The sequence below is a fragment of the Molothrus aeneus genome, chromosome 3 (assembly GCF_037042795.1).
Source record: "Molothrus aeneus isolate 106 chromosome 3, BPBGC_Maene_1.0, whole genome shotgun sequence".
NCBI classification, from domain to species: Eukaryota; Metazoa; Chordata; class Aves; order Passeriformes; family Icteridae; genus Molothrus; species Molothrus aeneus.
This window is the reverse complement of record NC_089648.1, coordinates 5,964,399-5,985,191: the sequence shown is the minus strand read 5'-3', so window position 1 is coordinate 5,985,191 and position 20,793 is coordinate 5,964,399. Positions and strand designations below refer to the sequence as shown.

Genomic DNA, 20,793 nt, shown 5'->3' with positions numbered 1-20,793 from the left:
AATATTAATTTATTACATTTCCATATATATAAAAAAGACCTCTTTTCACATTTCTTTAATTTGCCAACTGTTCCTCAACAATATGTAGATTCCATAGTAATTAATACAGCATTAGATGAAGATGTTAAAAAACCCCTTTAAATTGACTATTTTTAATACTTTTTGCATAATACTTTAACATCAGGATTCCAGCCATTAGCACCAATTAATTTGTTCAGAATTAAATTGTAAAAGACATATTGATCATGAAATAAGACTTCCCATAAAGCCCAGGTGACAGCAACATGTCCAATTATTCTGGTATAGAGCCCAAATTTGATGGTTTAACAGGACTGGTTTAGAAACCAATATTTAGAAACCAATTACAGAGACTGAACAGCAAAGAATTCAGTGTCTTTAACTAATGTATTTCAGTGGTTTACCACATACCTATGTCTTTAAAATGAGCATCTTGCTTCTAGGTTTACCTTTGCTATTTTATCTTCCAGCACTTAGACTCATATCCTTGCCTGGCAGGTTAAAACCCCTCTTGCTCTATTCAGGCAGAAACACCTAACAGCAATCATGTCACTTTTTAGTTTTGTATTTAATGACAGACTGCATTTCTTCCAGCTTATTCTACAAGGCAGCTTTTACAGAAGCATTCTTGTATCACTTCTTCTCTTTTAGGTTTTGAAAATCTTTTACAGAAATTTCCATACAAGACTCGGATATGTCTGGTAGTGATCTCACCACCACAAAAGATCTCCCTCTGTTCTTCTATTTTTTCTGTTTTCCTGCTGATATACCGAAGAAGAATTTATTTATTCTTTTTTTTCTTTTTTTTTTTTTTTTTTTGCTGCTGCTGCAGCATAGTGAGAACTTAGATGCAGCTAATTACTTCACCTAACTGCCACCTCATTTTGGGAGACAGCACCTCCCAGGGCACAGTTTCTCTCATTCTGTACATGTGACTTACATCTTTCATACTCCAAACATGACCTTGTCCCTGTGTGGATGCAATCATCACTTTGAACACAAGCAATTTATCAAGCAATTCAGATCTTTCTGCAGAGCTGATCTGTCAGTAGTGTTTTATCAAACCACCCACCTTCTGTCACTGCAAACCTTCTCCTCAGTGATTTCTTTGTTCTTCTTGACAGCCACTAAAGGCATGGAATAGTGCTGAGTTAAGGGTAGGAGGTCAGGAGTCCTAATGAGAAACAGCCCCTCTTGTAAGAGATAGCAACATATAAACATATTTTGTTTGTCTAGTTGGCTTTCAATTTATTAATAATTTTAACTGGAAGAAAGTCTTACTGAAGTCTGTATAAATCAACCACTTTAGAAATCAGATTTTTGAACATAGAAAAGCAGTATCAAGTTTATGTGAGTAGCATTATGATGAGCAGCATTAGACAGATTACTGGCCTTTGAAATTTATGTATGGAGCTACTTATTGGCTTGGCATTGTTTTTGTCTGAACAAAAGGCTTAGAGTTTATAAATACCCAGTTATCCAGTTTGTTCCCTTTTCTGATTGGCAAAACTAAAAACTGTTTTATTTTTCTTTAAAAATAGAACAAGAGTAATTTTAATTCCTAAAATTGACCTTGAAAAGGGAACATCAGTGTTTTGGACGCTATGAACAAAAATTATTAAGAGTTACTGATTTAAGTCTAGTGCTTTCACAAATTCTATTTTTTCTGGAATCTGTTCTTCCACCAAAGTCTCTAGTGAAGATGGAAAAAAAATAACATCAGAGCAGAGTCTACTTAAGGAAATCATCCTTTCTCATGTCACTTTGAGAAGAGCAAATCCTTGCTCTTTCTGGTATCTGTCCTTGACAAGGGAACTGCCAAACAGGATTAGGCTAGTGGTTAATTCAACCCAAGTATTTTTGGCAATGCCAGTACCTTTTTAAAAAATAAAGCTCATGAAAAAATTGCAGATAAAAATTTTGTCTGATCAGTAAACTGTCCTGTTCACACATGTTCTTGGGGCAAATCAAAAGAAATTGATGCCACTGATTCAAGAATGACTGTGGGAAGAGGCAGGTCATACCTGTGCTGAATCTTCTCAAGGAGGGTGTGTTGCCCCCCCATTTCCATCCCTGCACCCCCCAGGATGCTCTGTCAGGATGTCAGCCTGTCAGACCGTGTCCTGCAGCATGCAGTAACACTGGGCCAGGTGCTAGGGACTTCAGAAAGCACCACTCACCCTGTCTGGGGCCGCACTATCTGCTCCTGCTTATGGGAGGGTGAATCTAATATTAAGGGAGCTTCAGGTAGGGCAGATGTACCTACAGAAAGCACTGCTTGGGAGGAATTGTTCCTTGAAAGCCCACTGGAAACACCCTACCCATGCAGTGATACCTCCATGCCACAGCTTCCTTCCAACACCCACACTTACTCCAACCCGTTTTCACATCTGCCTGAGCTTTCTGCACGTTTTCTTGCCTGTATCCTATGCTTGTATATTTTCTGCACAGTATTTTACTTTGGACTTGCACTTCCCTAAAGCCCTGAGCACCAGCAATGACCCCTTCTTCCTTCACCTTAACATCCATACTGCCTGTTCTCCCAGAAGATGAGACCAAAGGCTCATGGCAATAGAAGATAGTTACCACATTCACTTGACTACAGAAAGTCTTCATACAGTCTGGTGTTTTACACTGCAACTCTGCTGAGAAGGGCAATATATTTGTGCAAACACAGGAAATAGGGATACTTATGACAATTTAAATCAACTTTGATCTCCCTTTTCTTTTGAGATTCACAGTTTTAGCAAAGGGCTTCATGGGCTCTGTATACCAGGAGCTGAGGCCACTTTATTTCTCAAATGAGATCTGTTATCACAGGCATTTCCAAGCAAGGCCAAGAAGCAGGACTGCTCTGCCATTGAAAAGCTGCAGTTGCCTAAAATTTCTGGAATTTAAAACCAGCATAATTTACAGCTGGATCAGTAAGAAAATTTTTGCTATCCAACTTGACAGTGCCTCTGGGGGCAGGTAGGAAAATTTGGAGCAGCTTAGGAGTGGAGAGCAGACAAACAGTCCCACTGTCATGTAACAGAGGCACAGCCAGAGAGACAGAAATGTGTGGTCACTGTATGGAAACCAAACTGCAACAAAAGCAAGGGGATTTCCAAAGCCAAAGCAACAAAGAGATACATGATTGTAACTCCACAAGAGGGACAAACCTGAGGTCCTGCCTCAGGTGAGCTTTGAGTGGGAGTCTGCCTACATCTAGATGGAGTAAAACCGCCTACAGATTCAGCCCAGTGTAAGACACCAGCAGAGATGCTTGAGCCCATTTGCTGAGGAAGGTAACGCTTGCTGATACCTCCACAGTCTCTCCATCCCAGTCAGAACTTGACAACGTTTTGTCGCTCGATTGCTCCTGTTCAGTGAGGCAGCCCTGCACTTCCTACCCCGAGGCCCCAGCGGGTTTTCCAGAGGAGCCCTGGCCTCTTTCACACAGCACCACCTTCACCATCTGCGTTCTCATCTTCGGCCTCGCCGCCGCCCCTCGCTCGGGCTGCTGGCAGGTTTAGAAAGGCAGATGTTTCCAGTCTCTGCGGGGTCTGCTCGCGGGAGGGGCTTTGGAAGTTACAGTACCTTAGGCCAGTGTTGTCTGGGATTCAATATTGCATTAAAGTGGTGACACATTGTGGGTGGGTGGGATCTATTATTGCATTATGGAGGCTGCTGCTTCCCTGAACAGGCTATGTTTTGTGTGTGAAGCGGGCCCACACCTGCTGGAGCTGGGACCTGGAAATGCGGAGGACGGAAGGCATGAGTCTGTGGTTTCCTGCCGTGAGGGGCATGTGCCTGCGGTGGGGCATGCGCACGGGGCTGCTCTCCGCCGAACGGCTGCGCTGTATGAAAGTGCCACCAACGTGAGGGTAGTGTTCTGTCTCCAGGGTTGAGGAGGAGAAAACGGAGGACGCCAGTCTTCTCAGGGGGCTGTACCTCGGGAGGGAGTGCTGAGAAGGCCTGTCCTCCTCCAACTGAAAAAGACCAAGAAGAGTGGAGGAAAAGGTGTCAGGCAAAGAGTTGACTCGCCCCTGGTTTGTGATGCGCATGCTGCGGACATCTTCGCTGGCGGATGAAAAATGCTTTTGCTCTACACAGGGCCTTACTTACTGCTCTCTATGGCTATCAGTTCCCAGGGATGCTATGGGCACCATGGAGGCCTGCCACGCTCTCCCCAGCCATAGAGAGACCAGAGTGACTCCAGCAGTGCCAGGCTCTGCTACTCTGTCCCCTCCTCTGGCTCTTCAGGCCACATGCCTCACCTCTCTGTTCCACTGGCAGCGCTCATCTTGGCAGGTCACTAAGCTATTCATACATCTTGCATATAGGCAAGAATCAAACTCTGAACACATTTGGAAACCACATGGATGATAGAAGGCGAAACAGTGCTAAAATGATTATGTGTATTTGAAAGTGAGGGATTCTCAGGGGCTCTTTCAATGACTCTTATTAAAACTCAGTCCAGGGATTTGAAAAAGCAAGTTTGGGGGCTGTTAGTAGACTTTTCTTTTCTCACACTTACATTGCTGGCCTCCTGATACATTTTTATATTGAGTACCTGCAGGGGGAGTGTTAATGCTTCCAGTTTTGGTAAGCAGTGGATAGACAGCAGCTGGACAGGCAGGCAGAGTATAATTCTCCTTTCAGTGAGAAATTCAAAACACTGAACCATAGGAGGACATGAGGAGAAGATGCACTCTTAGGTTCCTTTTCTGCTTCTGTGATCCTGGGATAGCCAGGAGAGGGAGGAAGTACAGCCACTGAGGACAGTTTGTGCCAGGATGAGATTGCAGTCCCTACCTTCCCTTTATGCTCTGAATGGAAGAGAGAGGCATTAAGGGAATGACTTCAGATCTTTCACCCTGGAAGTGCTAAGCCCTTCCTTCCCTTTCTACCTCTTTTATGAAACTAGCACTTTCACAAGGGTCAGCAGTCTCAATCTCCAGAACCAGACCTTTTTTCCTGGAATCACTTTTTTCCCTTCAAGGGAAGGAAGGGAAAATGGAAATGCATTCCCTTCCTTATGCTGCATTTCTTTTCAGGAAGTCTCTGCAGGTGAAATGCAGAAAGGCAGTATTGGATTTTCTTTAAACTGCTCTCCTTACCTTACTGGAGATGTTGCCCTTGCACTAGAAAAAGAGCTCAATGTCATCCAGTGTCATCTCTTTCCTGTCACCTTCAATATCTCTGCAGTGCTTTGAGGCAGATATCTTATCTTCAGAAGAGCCTCAGAGCTACTCAGTTCGTGGTTGGCATTGAATGTGAAAAGCAATTATTCACAGTCCTAAATGTACTTCATGTCACTGCACAGATCAGAGTCTCAGATAATAATAATGTAATGCTGCCAGAGTACTTGAGAGAGACAAATAAAATCTAGACAGCAGCTCTAATTTCTCAAAAAGACAACCATCTTCTCTTTGCATAGACAGTGTAGAAATTCAGCCCTGGGTGGGCTATTTGCAAGTTGCACAACTAAGCATTACTGGAATTTTTATTCCTAATTTTTGTTCCATGTTTGGGTTCAGCATATTGTATGACTTCCAAGGTGTATATCATCTCAATATGGTAAAGACTTCTCAGATCTCAAAGGATCACTCCAGCTACCCAGAGAGACCTCCTCTACAGCACAGGAGCAAGGAACTTGCCCAGGCCATGAAGAAGCAATTACAACACCCCATCAGCAAGTGCATTTTGGTATTGCTGCCTCCAGGATGAAGCTGAGCTTACAGACATGCCACCTTTTCTCACTGATGCTCTAATGCTTAAATTACTCAATCAATCCTGAAGGTGCTGCCCCCTTTACCCCTTTGCAGCAATCAGGCTGTATCACCTTCCATCAGGCCCATCCTGCTCTGTTTGGACAGGGTCAGTAGGACACTTTGTATGTGAAGTCCCAGGAGAATGTGATGTTGACAGAACTCAATATATGTTACAGATATAAAATGTAATTAGGAATGTCCACTGAGATTAAGGTTTTGATTGCTATTACCTGATAGATATATATATTTATATTTAAAGAACATATGTGAATATTACTTCCACTACCACCCTTTTGCTGATCCTTTATTTCTTACACATGGATGGACAGGGACCCTGAATCTAAAGAGTGTAAGAGGCCAACTCTACACTCATCCTTCTCCATCAGCTGACAAGTTTCTCTTCTCAACAGGCATCAAACACAGACCAGTGGGAATTACACTGGGTGAGGAGCAATGAGTCTTCCCCTCTGCCAATGCCCATTTCTCACCACTGAGAAATGGTCCCTCAGGTTGCCTCAGAGCAGCCCACAGAGGATGCTGCAGAAGGCAAAGGAAACCAAGACACACAGCACCTCTTCCCCTGCTGCCCTTGCAGGCTCGAGACATGGACAATTTTAAGCAAGTCCTCTTATGGCACTCTCCTGGCTCTGTGAGAAAAGATGTCAAAGATAGCATCAAGATGATTTTAAAGAGTGATTTTAACTACACAGCTGAGTTGGTAAGGAAAAATATAGTAGTGCCTCTTCACACTGGGACCTTCTCTAACAGATGAACTCTAGGCCTGTAAGAATCAGCGAAAGTAAAATGCTCTCTGAACCCTGCAGAATATATTCAAGGATAGGTAAAGCAGAGTAAATATCATCTCCCACTTTAATTTTTCACTTCTCTAGTGGGTTTTTTAGATGTGACATCATTTGGACAGGCATGTTTTAGGCAGGTGAATCCCCAAACATTTTGTAAAATGCCAATTGCACTAGCAACAGGGGAGACTGAGTCAAGATATACCTATGAGCACAGACCTGAGCATAATCAGAAATAGTTTCTAAAATTCATACATGTATGAACATTTGTCTTTTCACTGCAGAAGGCAGCAGTAAGTTGCCATCCCTGTCAAATATCAGTGAATTTATTCAGCATACTTAAGAACTTGACAGATTTTTAAATTCTATTGCGAGGTACGGGTGTAAATTATTTCCAGCAGTAACAGCAACCCTATGCCAGGATTAATAGGTAAAAAGAAGTGCAGCTTCAATCTTTTCTTCCAGTCATTCTTTATCTATTTCTAAAGCTTTATCTGCACACTAGTGCCTAAAAAAAACCCCTGAGTCTTATTAGGTCATCCCTGAAATGCATACATTAAAGTAAACCCTTAGAGCTCTGTTAAACAGATGTATTGAGTGGTGCACAGAGAGAAGGGCTTGAACATGACACAGCTTCTGTTCTCCCTTTATACCAGGTCTTCCCATGAGATCTGTGCTCCACTGCAGCCATTTTCTTGTCATCTGAAACTGGGAGATTCCTAATGTGTGAGAATATTTGGGTCAAAAACTCCCCCAGGCTATTCAGAGCTTCCTCTGTACTTGACTTTCCTCACAGCAGCATCTGATCATTCTGTGCTCCCTCCTACACCCACAGAGTTTTAACGAGGACAGCACCATCTCTCACATTTGAGCTACAGTATCTGTCTTCCCAAAGACTGACATATTTGAAGAAACATCTGAGTTCCAAATGAGGATAACTCAGGGAATTAAAGGCTGGTCAGGCTTGAAAGGACATGGAGCAAATCCTCCTGGAAGAAGGCATTTCCAGACATATAAAGAAGGTGCAGTCAACATGGATATATGAAGGGGAAGTCATGTCTGATGAACGAACCCAAGAGCTTTCTTGTGCTGAAAGGGTGGGAGGTTGCTGGTCTAGACTTTAGTAAGGTTTCTGACACTGTCTCCATAAAATCTTCATAGACAAAACAATGAAATACAGGCTTGATAAGTAGATAGTGAATTAGACTGAAATCTGTGGGTTCCTGGTCATAAAATACCATGTTTGGAGAAAAAATGTCCAGTCATTAATGGTGCAGCCAGGGGCTGATAATGCAGCCACTACTATTTAACAACTTAATCGGTGACGTGGATGATGGGACAGAGTGTACCTTCTGCAGATTCACAGATCACATAATACTGGGAGGAGCAGCTGACACACCAGAAGGTTTCGCTCACATTCAGAGGTGCCTGGATAGGCTGGTGAAATGGGAAAAAGGAATTTCACTAAGTTCAGCAAAGGGAAGTGGGGAGGAACAGAACACACTGTGGGCCACCTGTTTTGGAAGCAGTTTGACAGAAAAGTACCTGGAGGTCCTGGTGGACTCTAAGCTGAACATAAGCCAGTAAGGTGCCTTTGTAGCAAAAAGGGCCAAGAGCCCCTCAGGATGTGTCAGGAGTGCAGCCAGCAGGCTGAGGGAAATGCTCCTTGCCCTCAGCACTGTGAGTCACACCTGCAGTGCTGTGCTCCAGTTCTGAGCTGCCCAGTACAAGAGACACGTGGACATGCTGGAGGTGGTCCAGAGAAGGGTCACAAAAATGATGAAGGGACTGGAAGACCTTTCATTTGAGGAGAGGCTGAGAGAGCTGGGACTGTTTAGACTGGAGAAGAGAAGGCTCAGAGGGATCCTTAGCAACATTTATAAATACCTGATGGGAAGATGGATCCAGACTCTTCTTAGTGATGTCCAGTGAAAGTAAAAGAAGAAAGGAACAGAAACTGAAATACAGGAAATTCCATTTAAACATTTTTTGTAAGTTTTTTACTGTAACAGTGATTGTACACTGGAACAGGCTGCCCAAAGAGGTTGTAGAGTCTCCATCCTCAGAGATACTTTGACTGGGCACTGTTCTTAGCAACCTGCTCTAGATGATCCATCCTGGAGCAGAGGGTAGAACTAGATGATCTCTAGAGGTCCCTTCCAACCTCAGGCATGCTGTGATTCTATGACAATCCAGAAGTCAATGTCTTTCTGCCAGTTACAAGTGATGGCTCATAGGCTGGAGCCAGAGAATGGAGAAACAGAAGGAAGCCCTTAGAGCAGGAATTCCCCATTTGCTTTCAGGGAGTATGCTACTGACACCAAGGGATAATCACCAGCTTTTGGGACACCAGAATCAGGTCACAGATGGGTACAACAAAGCCTATGACTTCAGTCATGGTATTTCAGCATTTAGTGACATTTTTACCTATCTCACAGGCTCAGTTCATATTTAAAGATAAGGAAGATGTAACTCACCTACATTTACATTACTCACCTACCTTTATACACACACACACACACACAATCACAGTTTTAATCAAACCCAGAGAAGCACGAGCATGAGCTACAGGAAACATCTGTCATTGCTAATGAGGCCTTCAGTATTTTCATTAGTTAAGTCCTTGGTCAACTTCTTATTAGTGTCCCACCATCCATCCCTTCATATTTGCTGTACCTAAGGAAAAGAGGTTTCTGCTTCCCTTTAGGCACCAAGTCCCTTTGAGAGTTAATAGCTGGTTTTGTGACAGCAAGTGGAAAAATATGAGTATCACTGCACAGTTGCAGTGGCAACTGAAGGATTCAGACATCAAAGGAAGAACCACTAAATCCCAGTCAGCTAAAGAAGTCCAGCGTTGGTCTGTGTGTACAAAGCTAGACCACAGAGTTAATAGAGGGTATTTCAGAACACAGGAACAAAAAAAATGCAGTTTGCTGGAGAACAAAGGCTGCCTAATATATTAGCAGTAATCACTCCCAATCCCATTATTTTACCTTTTTTGCCTGCTCTTTAAATATCCCTGTGCAGTGATAAGAAGTCTTTGTGCTGCATCATCTCCAACTCCCCCAGTCATTTCACATAGGGGTGCATGTGCTATGGCCAAGAAGGCCTCTCCAGGCTCCTTTAGCCACACTAAATATGTCAGTGAAGTGTCCCTGCTGTTGTTTACAGCTGGTTCTTATCAGCTGGCTCTTACCATGTTCATTGCATCTTGCAGATCTTGCACTGACCAACCCCCAAAGTGTACAGACCACAGTAAATTCAGACACAGACCCTTCCAACTCTGCCAAGCTTGCCTTGTGTAATTTCTAGATATCTGGGGCATTCAACATATTGGCTTTCTACAGCAAACACCTCAACTTAGGAACCCTGCAACTGGAATGCAGTGTCTAAGAGAAGCATGTGCTGCTTCAGTTCCATGCTCAGCAGGACAGCCCTCGTGCCTACTGTCAGCATTTCTATCCTTCCTGTAAATGCTCATACACCTTAACAGGGGACACCTTGCCTGGTGATTTGCGAAGATTTGCTTTGATTTCTTTTACATAAATTCTTGTCTCATTCATGGTTTTCTTCTTGTATCTCTTGGGGATCCAGAGAAGAGAAGATTCTGGGCAAGACCTGAACAGAAGGATGTTCTTTTAACATGCTCCAGTCCAGTGAACACTTCCTTGGAGAATAAGCTCAAGAGGGAAGCAGAAACGAAATTATCATCTTCCAGACAGGAACAGGCAGACTGCACTGTCATAGGAGGGTATCCCTGTGTACATGACTCAAAACTTGCCTGCTCTTTGCTTTGCTTATGGATCCCATGTGCATGAGAGATCTTCATCAACATATAAATACAGAAAGCAAAAAACTCTTAGGGGAACAATTTGATTGCCTCTTGCACTGAACACTCTGGGACAGCCTTCTTCTTAAACAAGAAGATTAGCTATGACAGGAACTCTGTGCCTAGTGTATCATATTTTTTCAGCTAATCTAATAAATCACCTCCTACTAAAAACTGAACTACTTTATAGCATCAGAAGACCACAGGGAAAAAAACAAAACTGAAAGGAAAAAAAGCCCTCTACAACTATATGGAAAAAACACAATAGGTAAAGAACATTTCTGTGAGTAAATACATGGTAACAGCAATGTCTCTCACTGAAATAAGGTTGATGAGATGTATGTGCTGGCTACTCTGAGCTTTTTGTTAAGTATTTAGAAGAAAGATTAATTTTAGGGAGTTATTTTATGATTTGCATTGCTATGGGTCTGTGCAGTGCTGATGTGTGATTAGATTAGAGGTCTTTCTCTTGCAATACACTCCTATTGTTGCTGAGAAACTATGTGGAGAAGATTTGCTAGCAACACCTCCATACAGCTAAGCAGTTACTAACAAAACTCTGTGGGAGAGCATAAAAGGAGTGACTAGAGATACCTAAATCACAACTGCGCTCTCCTCTTGTCCCTGAACCGAAATGGCTGGAAGATCTTCATAACAGTGTGTCCTCAGAAGGACATCACTGGCTTTTGGGAGCACTTCTAAGGTGTTCACAACATTTGCCAGCACTGTCAGAAGAGTTTTACAGGAGCATCCATGCTTGGAATCAAAGACTTCTCCAGCACAGTTGAGGTTTCCTAAGATGATGCTATGATAGGCAACAAGGTACAGACCCAGGGATCTTACCTGTCTCTGAGGACCAGTAGGTTCAGATTCTCGTCTCCTTTGTCGGAGGGCTGGTGCTGAATGTAAGGGGGAGTGGGCTGGACTTCCTGTCTGCTGTTCGTGTCTACTGTCAGACACTGTTTGAGAAGGTCCTTCATGTCTATGGGAACTGTCCTCCTCAGTCACAGGCAGCATACCCCGACTTCGCCCATCATGAGTCTTCGGCCTCACTGCAGCATCTGCCCCCAGGCGCCTTCTCTCTTCCCCATCTTCAATAGGCCTCAGTTCCTCGGGCTCCTCATCCGTGGTTCCAGAGGTGCTTGGCTCAGCACCAGGGTGGAAGTCCTTCAGCTCTGTCTCCTTATCAATGATAACCCACTCCTTGCTGTCAAAGTCCTCCTCCTCCGCCAGCGGCACGGAGCGGAAGGCGTTGCTGAGGGCTTCGTGTTCCACGGAGGCTGACACGTCCATCCTGCCGCTGGCCTGCCGGTCGGCCTGGCCCGTGTCGATGGACAGCATCTGGGCTGGCTGCGAGGAGCACACGAGCCGGGATGGAGAGCCAGGGATGTCCATTCGAGACCTGGGGACACAACAAGAAGCCATTCAAAACACATCGGGTTTGTGGGCAACTGTGACAGTGTTTGCAGGGGTCCCAGGATGAGGGAAGAGACGAGAATGTTGACTCCATGTTTCAGAAGGCTTGATTTATTATTTTATGATATATATTTTATTAAAACTATACTAAAAGAATAGAAGAAAGGATTTCATCAGAAGGCTGGCTAAGAATAGAAAAAGAATGGAATGAATAACAAAAGCTTGTGTCTCGGACAGAGTCCGAGCCAGCTGACTGTGATTGGCCATTAATTAAAAACAACCACATGAGACCAATCACAGATGCACCTGTTGCATTCCACAGCAACAGATAATTATTGTTTACATTTTGTTCCTGAGGCCTCTCGGCTTCTCAGGAGAAAAAATCCTAAGGAAAGGATTTTTTAGAAAATATCATGGCTACAGGCAACGACAGCGACCATAAGAGAAAGTCTGTATAGGCCCTTCTCACTCAGTTCTTGGTACACTTCAGAAAGACAGGCTTAAACAAAAATATTTCTTTAGAACCTACAATGGTGTGAAGAAGCGCTTCAGTATGACAGCCAATTCAGCATCTTTCTCCCCTGTAGACAGGATGAAAACCATTTCCACCCAACAACACCTTTCCCCTTTGTTAAGTTCGACTGGCTTGTAAAAAAAATCCTCAAACCACGTTCTGATCAATGTTTCTCATTTGGCCTGTATCTGCTGCTTGCTTTGCACAAAGCCAGAGCATCTGCTGCCCAGATTTTAGGATAACTGCAGTGTGTTTTCAACAAGGATCATCCAGAAGCCTTACAGACTCTTCTGGGGAAAGCCTTCCATGTGTGAAACATCAACATTTTTGACAAAGAAAGGGGAAGTAGAGAAGGAGGTGAACCGAAAGGCAATGTAGATAAAATTGCAAGCATTGGCTGCTGGTCTAATGATTAGGTTGGTCTCAAGAGTGAATCCTCAAGACTCTGCTGAAAGCAGTAGGAGGCTACAGAGGGTGAACAAACCTTCTTTCATGTGGATCTGCTTTTCCATCAGCTGTGGAGAGCCGCTCTGACTCGGGGCTGTTGACGCGGCGGTAGCGGAGGGAGCGCACTTGTGCGGTCGGGGACTCCGGAGGCACTCGGACAGGGGAACTGGGGCACACCCCGTTTCTCTGCTCCTCTTCCACCATGCACTGAGTCTGGAGGGGGTAAACACAAAGAACTTCAAGATCTGGCCAAAGACATTGATTTCCATCCTTCACTGTTGCTCTGGACTTTCTCCCAGGATACACTTTTAGCTGCAAGTTCACAATCTACACAAGCAATGTTTGAAGGGAGGCAGGGTCCCTCTGCCCTGGCAATCAGCTGGCATTAAAATAAGGTATGGATTTAAAATCTATTCAAATATTTAAACATCTTTACAAGGTGGTCTGTGCATTTCAATTACCGAGTGCTGATCCAAAGGAGTTCTCATGGATCAACCTACTGCATACACAAACCCTAACTGCTTATCCAAGATGCCTAAGAGCCTTGTTTGTCAACATTCATTTTATCAGGGGCCATGCATTACATTGCAATGTACACACTTTTACATCTGGTCTGACTAAGGCATCTCCTAATTAGCAGGGTGGTTTGGGTTTTTGTGTGTATTTCTGTTTGTCTGTTTGTTTTAATTTTGGTCCTTTAAACAAAGTCTTCCACAATATCCATTCAACCACAACACCTGTAAGAGCTTTCCACAGAGCCAAGGTCATGCAGGGAGCTGAACACACTCATGGACATTATATCATTCCATATTTCCTCTTTCATATTGCCTTATTAAATTTGATTTTTTAAATTTAGCAGCAAACAAAGGAGCAAAAGTAGGTGACCAACACAGCTGCCCTCTGCCTTCCACAGTACTGATTTTCCTTGGAAGAGAGGGGCAAAAGCACAGCAGCAGCACAGGATTTGCATTCAACACTGCTGTGTTACCAGTCATGCAGCAAGCATCAGCTGCTACACACTGCCTGTGTGGGGGGGTCTGTATGGAGAATGCTTACCCTTCCCTGCCCTACTTCCCCTTGTCCCCCATTAATGCCAGAGGGTCTGAACACAAGCAGCATCTCAGTGAAACACTTCTGATCCAGACAACTGCCTTGTGCATGCAATGTGTACGAGGCAGTGCCATAAGTCAGTCAGTGCCCATAAATTAACAGACCTAAACCACCCAAGCTGGAGTTGGAAAGCATAACTAAAGAGCTTTTGCAGCTAAGGAGAGTGGAGGAGAACTTTCAAGCATTAGAGGAAAAGCAGAATAGATGATAATGATTTAATCTGTAATCCAGTCATGGCCAGGAGAAGGTTAGCAACAAACAAAGGTCAAATGTGTTTGTGAAGGGAGCAAAGTGCTGATGTGACTGTTGGGTAGCATCAACTTGGTAAGACTCAAGAGCAGAGAACTGGGGGATGGTGTGGGAGAACAGTGAGAGTAGTTCTGTCCTTAACACAAAAATGGGAGAAGTGGGACAGAAAGAGATCTGAATTGTCTGCACAGAGAAGTAAGGATCATCTTAGACAGTTATTAGGGAGAAAAAACATGGCAAGCTCCACTCATATCCTAAATACAAAGAGCAAGACAGGGAGAGCCAGTTAATTCTAGTGCTACGAGACTGGAAGATGAAGGATGTGATGCTGTGAATAGCAGAAGGGTGTTTAAACACACCAGTGCCCTTGTGGTTCTGATGCCTCAGATTACAAGCAGAGGTAGAGCTGTGTCCTTAGGTATCAAATTGGAAGCATCCTTCTTTTCTCCATGTTACTTAAATCTAAACCAATCCTCTCTCAGAGAACAGTCAGACTGAAGACAGTAAGTCTAGCAAAGCAAAAGGACAGGCAAGAGTCAAACTAAAGATAAAAACCCTCAAAGAAAGGACTTCAGCCCTGGAGAGCTTGTTGCCCTGGGCTTTGCTGCACAGGCTGCTGTGTAGCTACAGAACCTGTCAGAGCTGAAGTGCTCCCTGCCATGCTGAGGAACTCCCAAAGCTCCTTTGGCAGCAGCTTGATCACAAATAGCACAGTGCCTGGCACGAGAGTCACCTGGCTGTGCTGTGGAGCTTCTAGAAACCTCTCTTGCCTTTAGCTGCTGTTATGACAGGACTTGTGAATGAGGTACCTAAGAGAGAACACACAACTAGCATGCAGAAAGGACTCCCCTGTGAAAAGTCTGACTGAAGAGCATCAAAGCACCTGGTGGTAGAAATGCAAAAAATAACACACAAAAGTTGCTAGGATTTTTCTGTAATATTCTCTCTTTTTTTTTTTTTAAATATATGTTGTGTGAACAGAACTATCCCTCTCCATCAGGCTTTTCTTATTTCATATACCTTCAAATGAAAACTTCTGGGAATGCAGAGTTACCAGTGGGAGATGAAGAGGTAATTTTAACTTCATTCATAATTTCTCAGTGTTGGGGAATTCTCTGCTAATGTTTCATACAGATAACACATTGATCTGAATTATTTGCACTGGAGAATTTTAAGTAAATTAGATTATTTCTTGTCCATGCATTTCTAAGAAGATTAAGGATAGTGGAGATACCTATATTGCTGAAATAAGGACTAACTTTGTACTAGTAGTCTGAAGTGAATTCTGGTCAGCCTCAGAAGACTAACACACTTAACATGCCAGTCTACAAATGTCCATTAAAAACAGGTTTGTGATGTGAATCTGATAAGCCCTGACAACATTTTAAGTCTGATGAATGTTTCTCTGCTAACAGAATCTGTATGTATCTGATGACCTGCCACTAATATGAATTTACTTGCAGTATGTAAATTAACCTTATTAATAAACTAACTGTCAGGTTCTTGTACTTGACATTTAACATGGAATCAACCTTCACTGGGGATACCTTCAAGAAATGAGATAACATTTACAGGAAAGGGCTGAGAAACACCTTAGAGATTATGAGGAAAATTAATTGAAGTATACATTTTATGTGAGCTAAAAAAGCTTAATATGATCTTGGAATGCAGAAATATAAGAATATTAAGTAATGGTTTCTCTCACTCTTGATAGGGGGGAAACCATAGTTAGATGCTCCCTATAGATTTTCCTAGCCTTAAAAAAGGAAGTTAAAAAAAGGAAGAGAAAAATGAGTGATGATTCAAAAAAGAAAATACAGCTTATGAAGACATCTTTGATTACATTTATTTACCCAAGAGTGTCGCCCTGATTTTTAAGATTTTCTAAGCCTTCTGATATTTACATTCTTGTAACAAACTTTCTCACACACTTTCTGTAAATAACTTATTGTTTTGCATTCTTTTATAGAAGAAGCAAAATTTGACAGACTGTTGGTTTGTCCAGTGTTATTAGAAAAGTAGCACTTTCACCCTCCAATCCACTGTCACTTTTAAAATCTATAGAGTCAGCAAAGAAACTTCCCTTTTTTCACCTTAAGAACAGCAGTGTGCGTGCATTGTGTTGTTTCATGTCCTATAGTAACACAAGAGCTTGGGACACAATAACATTTTGTTTTTAATTTCCATGCCTGGGACATTTCTTCTATCTGCTATGCAAGGACTAGAATTTCCTTGCTTGAAGTATCAAAAACCTAGATAATGATATGATGGTAAAAAAGATTCACTTTAGCATTACCGGCCCCCAACATCTTACTTGCATAAAGATCTAAATTAATCCCAATGGCTTTTACTCTGTGAAAAAATTCCTTGTAATTCCCCTTGCCACAAGAGAACTCTTCAAGGCTTTTTGGGCTTACTACATAGCATGCTACATCAGTGGATCTGAGTGGCTTCTAGCAGTCTGTGAAACCACTGCCCTACATCCAAGAGTCACAGGAGACAAGGAAATGTTCTTTACTTTGCTGATGCTGATCCTGAGTTTGTTGCGATTCACATCTGTCTCTTCCCAAACTTCACCCTCGTTGAAAGCCGTGTTTGGAGCCTGCCCAAGGCCTTCCACTGGCCGACCTGACAGGATGGGAGGAGCATTCTCTTGATCACTCAAATGTTCCCCCTGCAGGACATCCTCGGTGTTCTCACGGAGCAGGTCCCCGGGTACTGGAGTGACATTAACCACCCTATAAAAGAGACAAAAAGAAAGGTAAAATTATCAGCATATAAAGAAGGCAGCTTATCACATCACTCCACAGGAATTCCTCAGCAGATTTTAGGGTATTACTTAGTTGAAAAACAGGCAGTCCCAGATGTGACATCCTGAATCAGAACAGGAGGATTCCGGGTAATGAAAATTACAAAGACAGTAGGATGGATCAGTGAAAGCATCTTGGGACCCTTGATACACAGGCTGAAAACTCCTTCACAAGTGCCCACCACACCATATCGGGCTGTGAAGAAACCTCTCCTTCTGCACGAGCAAATGAGGCTTACTAGGCCCTACAGTTTTTATCTTCCATAACATTACTAGGGATTATTTTTATCCCCTAATGTCAGCCCCCCAAAAGCACCAAGACAGACCAGTGGAAACCAGTTCTAATCAAGCCTTTTCTATTTGGACTCGTCTGTACCTCTGAGCATCAATCTCTGTGTACCTTTGCAGCAGCACATGAAAGACATTGTGAACAGGCTGAGGAGCTGTGTTGGAGGTGTGAGCAGAGCATGCACTCAGCTGTACTCAACTCACTATCCACCACCACAGACATAAATTAATATCTAAAAAGTCAGATCAAGTGGTGCCTTCTATGCTGTTCCACCTTCCCAGAATCATAATGGCCTTGAAATCTTTAAAAAAAGAACTGAGCTTGTTGCCCACTGTCTGACTGGTACAACTACAACACTCACCCAAACATGGCTGCTGTTTGCCTGGTGTTCTGCTGTGGTGGAGTTGAGGTGCTAGTGGACAACAGGATATCTGTACCAGCCTTCTCCCAGTCAAAGGCTTCATTTTCAGTGATGCCCCTTTCCTTCATGCTGTTCTCGAAAACCGACATGATTAGCTGGAATAGATTTGCAAGAACAATTTCTGGTAAGTAGGTGAGAGTGGGTCTCACCAAAAATCTGAAGTATGTGCACGAGAACCAAGTGCATCTTATAATCTCCAGTTTGCCTACGAAAAGTGCTAAAAAATGAAAGGAAAACTTATGAAATTGCAACAGTTGTTTCTCAGGTTGGTTTTGGTTCATTTCTTTAAACCTACAAAAGAAATGCATGCAACATTTTGACACTGATTCAATAAAATCTTGCAGTTAGCTTGTTACTCCAATTCTAAATCCATAACTTCAATTCAGCCTTCCTCTAGATTGGACAGTACATTATGCAGAACAGTACATTTGATATGCAGAGTTCAGGGGCTGCCAGAAGACATAAACAGAACAGGGAAAGGCAGCCCTAGGATGCAGACTCACTGCAGTGTCTGGCTGAAATATGGCTTAGTCAGGAGCCCTACGTTGTGTTTAATGTGCACAATGTGGCCTGACACACTTGGCTGCCTAAGGAAATAAAACTCTAAAAAGAATGATACAATTGTCTTTATAAGATGGCAGGTACAAATGCTCATGGCTGATGTGTTCCATGCTTGTTCCTTTTCTAAGAACTGGTATCCTCTAGGAGAGAATGAAATGACTATCAATAGTTCTCCATGCACCAATGCATTAGCAGAGAAATCTGATGTTCTGCTGTCAAAAGGAAACTGGATGCTGTAGGCTAACAGAGCTGTGAGGTCCTACATTTCTAATAAAATTATTTAGCTAAATAATGCAGAACTGACAAGATTCAGCCTGTCAGTTTCCCTCTGCAGGGAGAGACAATGTGATGGCAAAAACATTCAGCTTATGGTGTAGAATCAACACTAAGTTATGAATAAAATTTAGCATGAGCAAACATCCTATTTGCAATTATATTCCAGTTCTGTTTATCAGCATGATCAGAAGGACAGGAAAGCCTGCCATTTCCCACTACCTTCCACCAAACTGCAGAAAAATGCCTATTTGCAGCTTTCAGATGAGCCAACTTTTTCCTCCTTTCTGTGACCCAGAACCTTAGAATCAGGTGCACACTCCTGTGGTAATACTACATTTGATTAACAGAATTTCCAGAGTTGGGTGTCAATCAGACCAAGGCACAGGAAATTCTTAGGATTGTATTTGTTTTCTGACTGCTACTTTGGAAATGATTACTGCCAAATATCTTTTAGAAATTATTATCCTCACAAACTCAAAGATGCCTTGCAAGAGCTCCACACATTTGTAGACAGATGCCTCTATAAAAGCCATACTGGCTTCTGTTCATTAGATCATCCTCACCCATCTGTCCACTAATGCCAGTCTTATCACAGCTTTTGATTCTTTGTGATGGACATGTCAGTATCACGGAGTGGTATCTTGTGAAGTTATTTAAAAATTGGTACTGCTTCTGCCACCTTCCATTCCTTTGACACTGAAGCAGTCTGAAGTAAGAAACCACATGATAAAATTAAGTGTTCAGCTGCCTTATTCTTAGCATCCCTTTAAGGACTCACTCAGTTGAAACAACTTTTGTTACTTTCTGCTATAACTTATTCTGTAAGTCTTGCACTTGACTCTGCAGGTCATTAGGGATTTTACAGCCCTTTACTGTACTCCCTGTAGGATCCTTTTCCATGGCTGAAGGATACAGGTACCTTCACCTGCCATTTTTCTAAAGCTATTTAATGGACTTACTGAGTCTTCTCAGCTTTCTCTGAAACCTTTATACTCCTGATGAAAGGTCAAAGCTTTACAAGGAGAGAAGTGGAGTGGAAAATTGCACAGAACAGTCCCAGCAACAGCCACTGCTCCTGGAAAGCCATGTAAAAAGTCACTGGATCCTGTCCAGGGATCATCTGCCTACAGACAGAATACTAAGAATCAGAAAAGTTTCCATAGTCACTGCAAGCCTCCCATGTTGAGTTTCCTTCTGCTGGACAAGACAATGTGCAATTCCAACTCTGAGTATCAAACCCACTAGTTTTGATAAAGACTTCTTTTGATAAAGAAGAGGTCCAGTATGTTTCTCTATTAAAGATGTTACTGTCCATGAGGACATAAAGCTTAATTCCACATTATGTAGTAGCATGCCACGTTTTGGGCTGATGGCCCAGAGAATGAGAGGGAAGCAGCCAATGGGGCACAAATTACCCACTAAGCTGTCATGATACATTTTGTCAAATGGCTTCTCCTGGCCAAGGCTCAGGAAAGGAATCACAATCAATACTGAAATATCACATATAAAATGTACCAAACCAGTTATGGATTGTCCAGGCGCTCAAGCCTTGAATTCTTTGGGGTTTATCTAAGAAGATGGACTCTTTCAGCAGAAACTCTGGGCATAGCAAATTGCTCTTGATCAAGTTTCTAATCTGCACTGTAATCTACAACACAGTATTTAAAAATAAATATCAGGCATACCTCTTTGGTGGCAGAGGTCCCCTTTTGAAAAGGGAATGCTCCTGATTTGTGTTTGTAAGTCCTACAAGAATTTCCAGGGGGGAAACACTAGGACTATGATGGAAGATATCTAGTTACTTGCTGTCCTGTTTCCAACTGGAATAGAGTTCATTTTATTCCCAATGGCTGGTGCAGTGCTGTGTTTTGCATTTAGGATGAGAACAGTGTTGATAACACACTGATGTTTTGGCCATTGCCCAGTTGTGCCTACCCTCATTCAAGGACTTTTCAGTGTCCCATACTCTGCTGGTGGAGAGCTGCACAAGAAGCTGAGAGGGAGCACCCAAACTGGCCAAAGGGATATTCCATACCATAGAGTGTCATGCCCAGTATATAAACTGGGGAAGTTGGCTGGAAGAGACCAATTGCTGTCTGGGGACTGGTTGGGCATCAAGCAATTGTATTTTGCATCACTTGATTTTCTATTATTTTTATCTTTTTCTTTTTTCTTAATTACAATTTTGATTATTATATTCTATTTGTTTCAACTATTGCACGGTCCTTGTCTGAACCTGTGTTTTTTTCTTTTTTTTTTTCTGATTCTCCTCTCCATCCCACTGTGCAGGGGGTACAG

At 42.7% G+C, this 20,793-nt stretch overlaps 1 protein-coding gene across 2 annotated transcripts in view; it reads right to left on the bottom strand.

The window, feature by feature from the left end:
- Positions 1-20,793, bottom strand: part of TTBK1 (tau tubulin kinase 1) — a 105,306-nt gene that overhangs the window by 24,700 nt on the left and 59,813 nt on the right. For both annotated transcript variants that reach the window (XM_066546135.1, XM_066546136.1), the window contains 4 exons: positions 17,599-17,753; positions 16,658-16,877; positions 12,818-12,993; positions 11,247-11,805 (listed from right to left, as the gene is read on the bottom strand). In XM_066546135.1, coding sequence (XP_066402232.1) covers positions 11,247-11,805; positions 12,818-12,993; positions 16,658-16,877; positions 17,599-17,753 — 1,110 coding nt within the window. The remainder of the gene's footprint in view (positions 1-11,246; positions 11,806-12,817; positions 12,994-16,657; positions 16,878-17,598; positions 17,754-20,793) is intronic.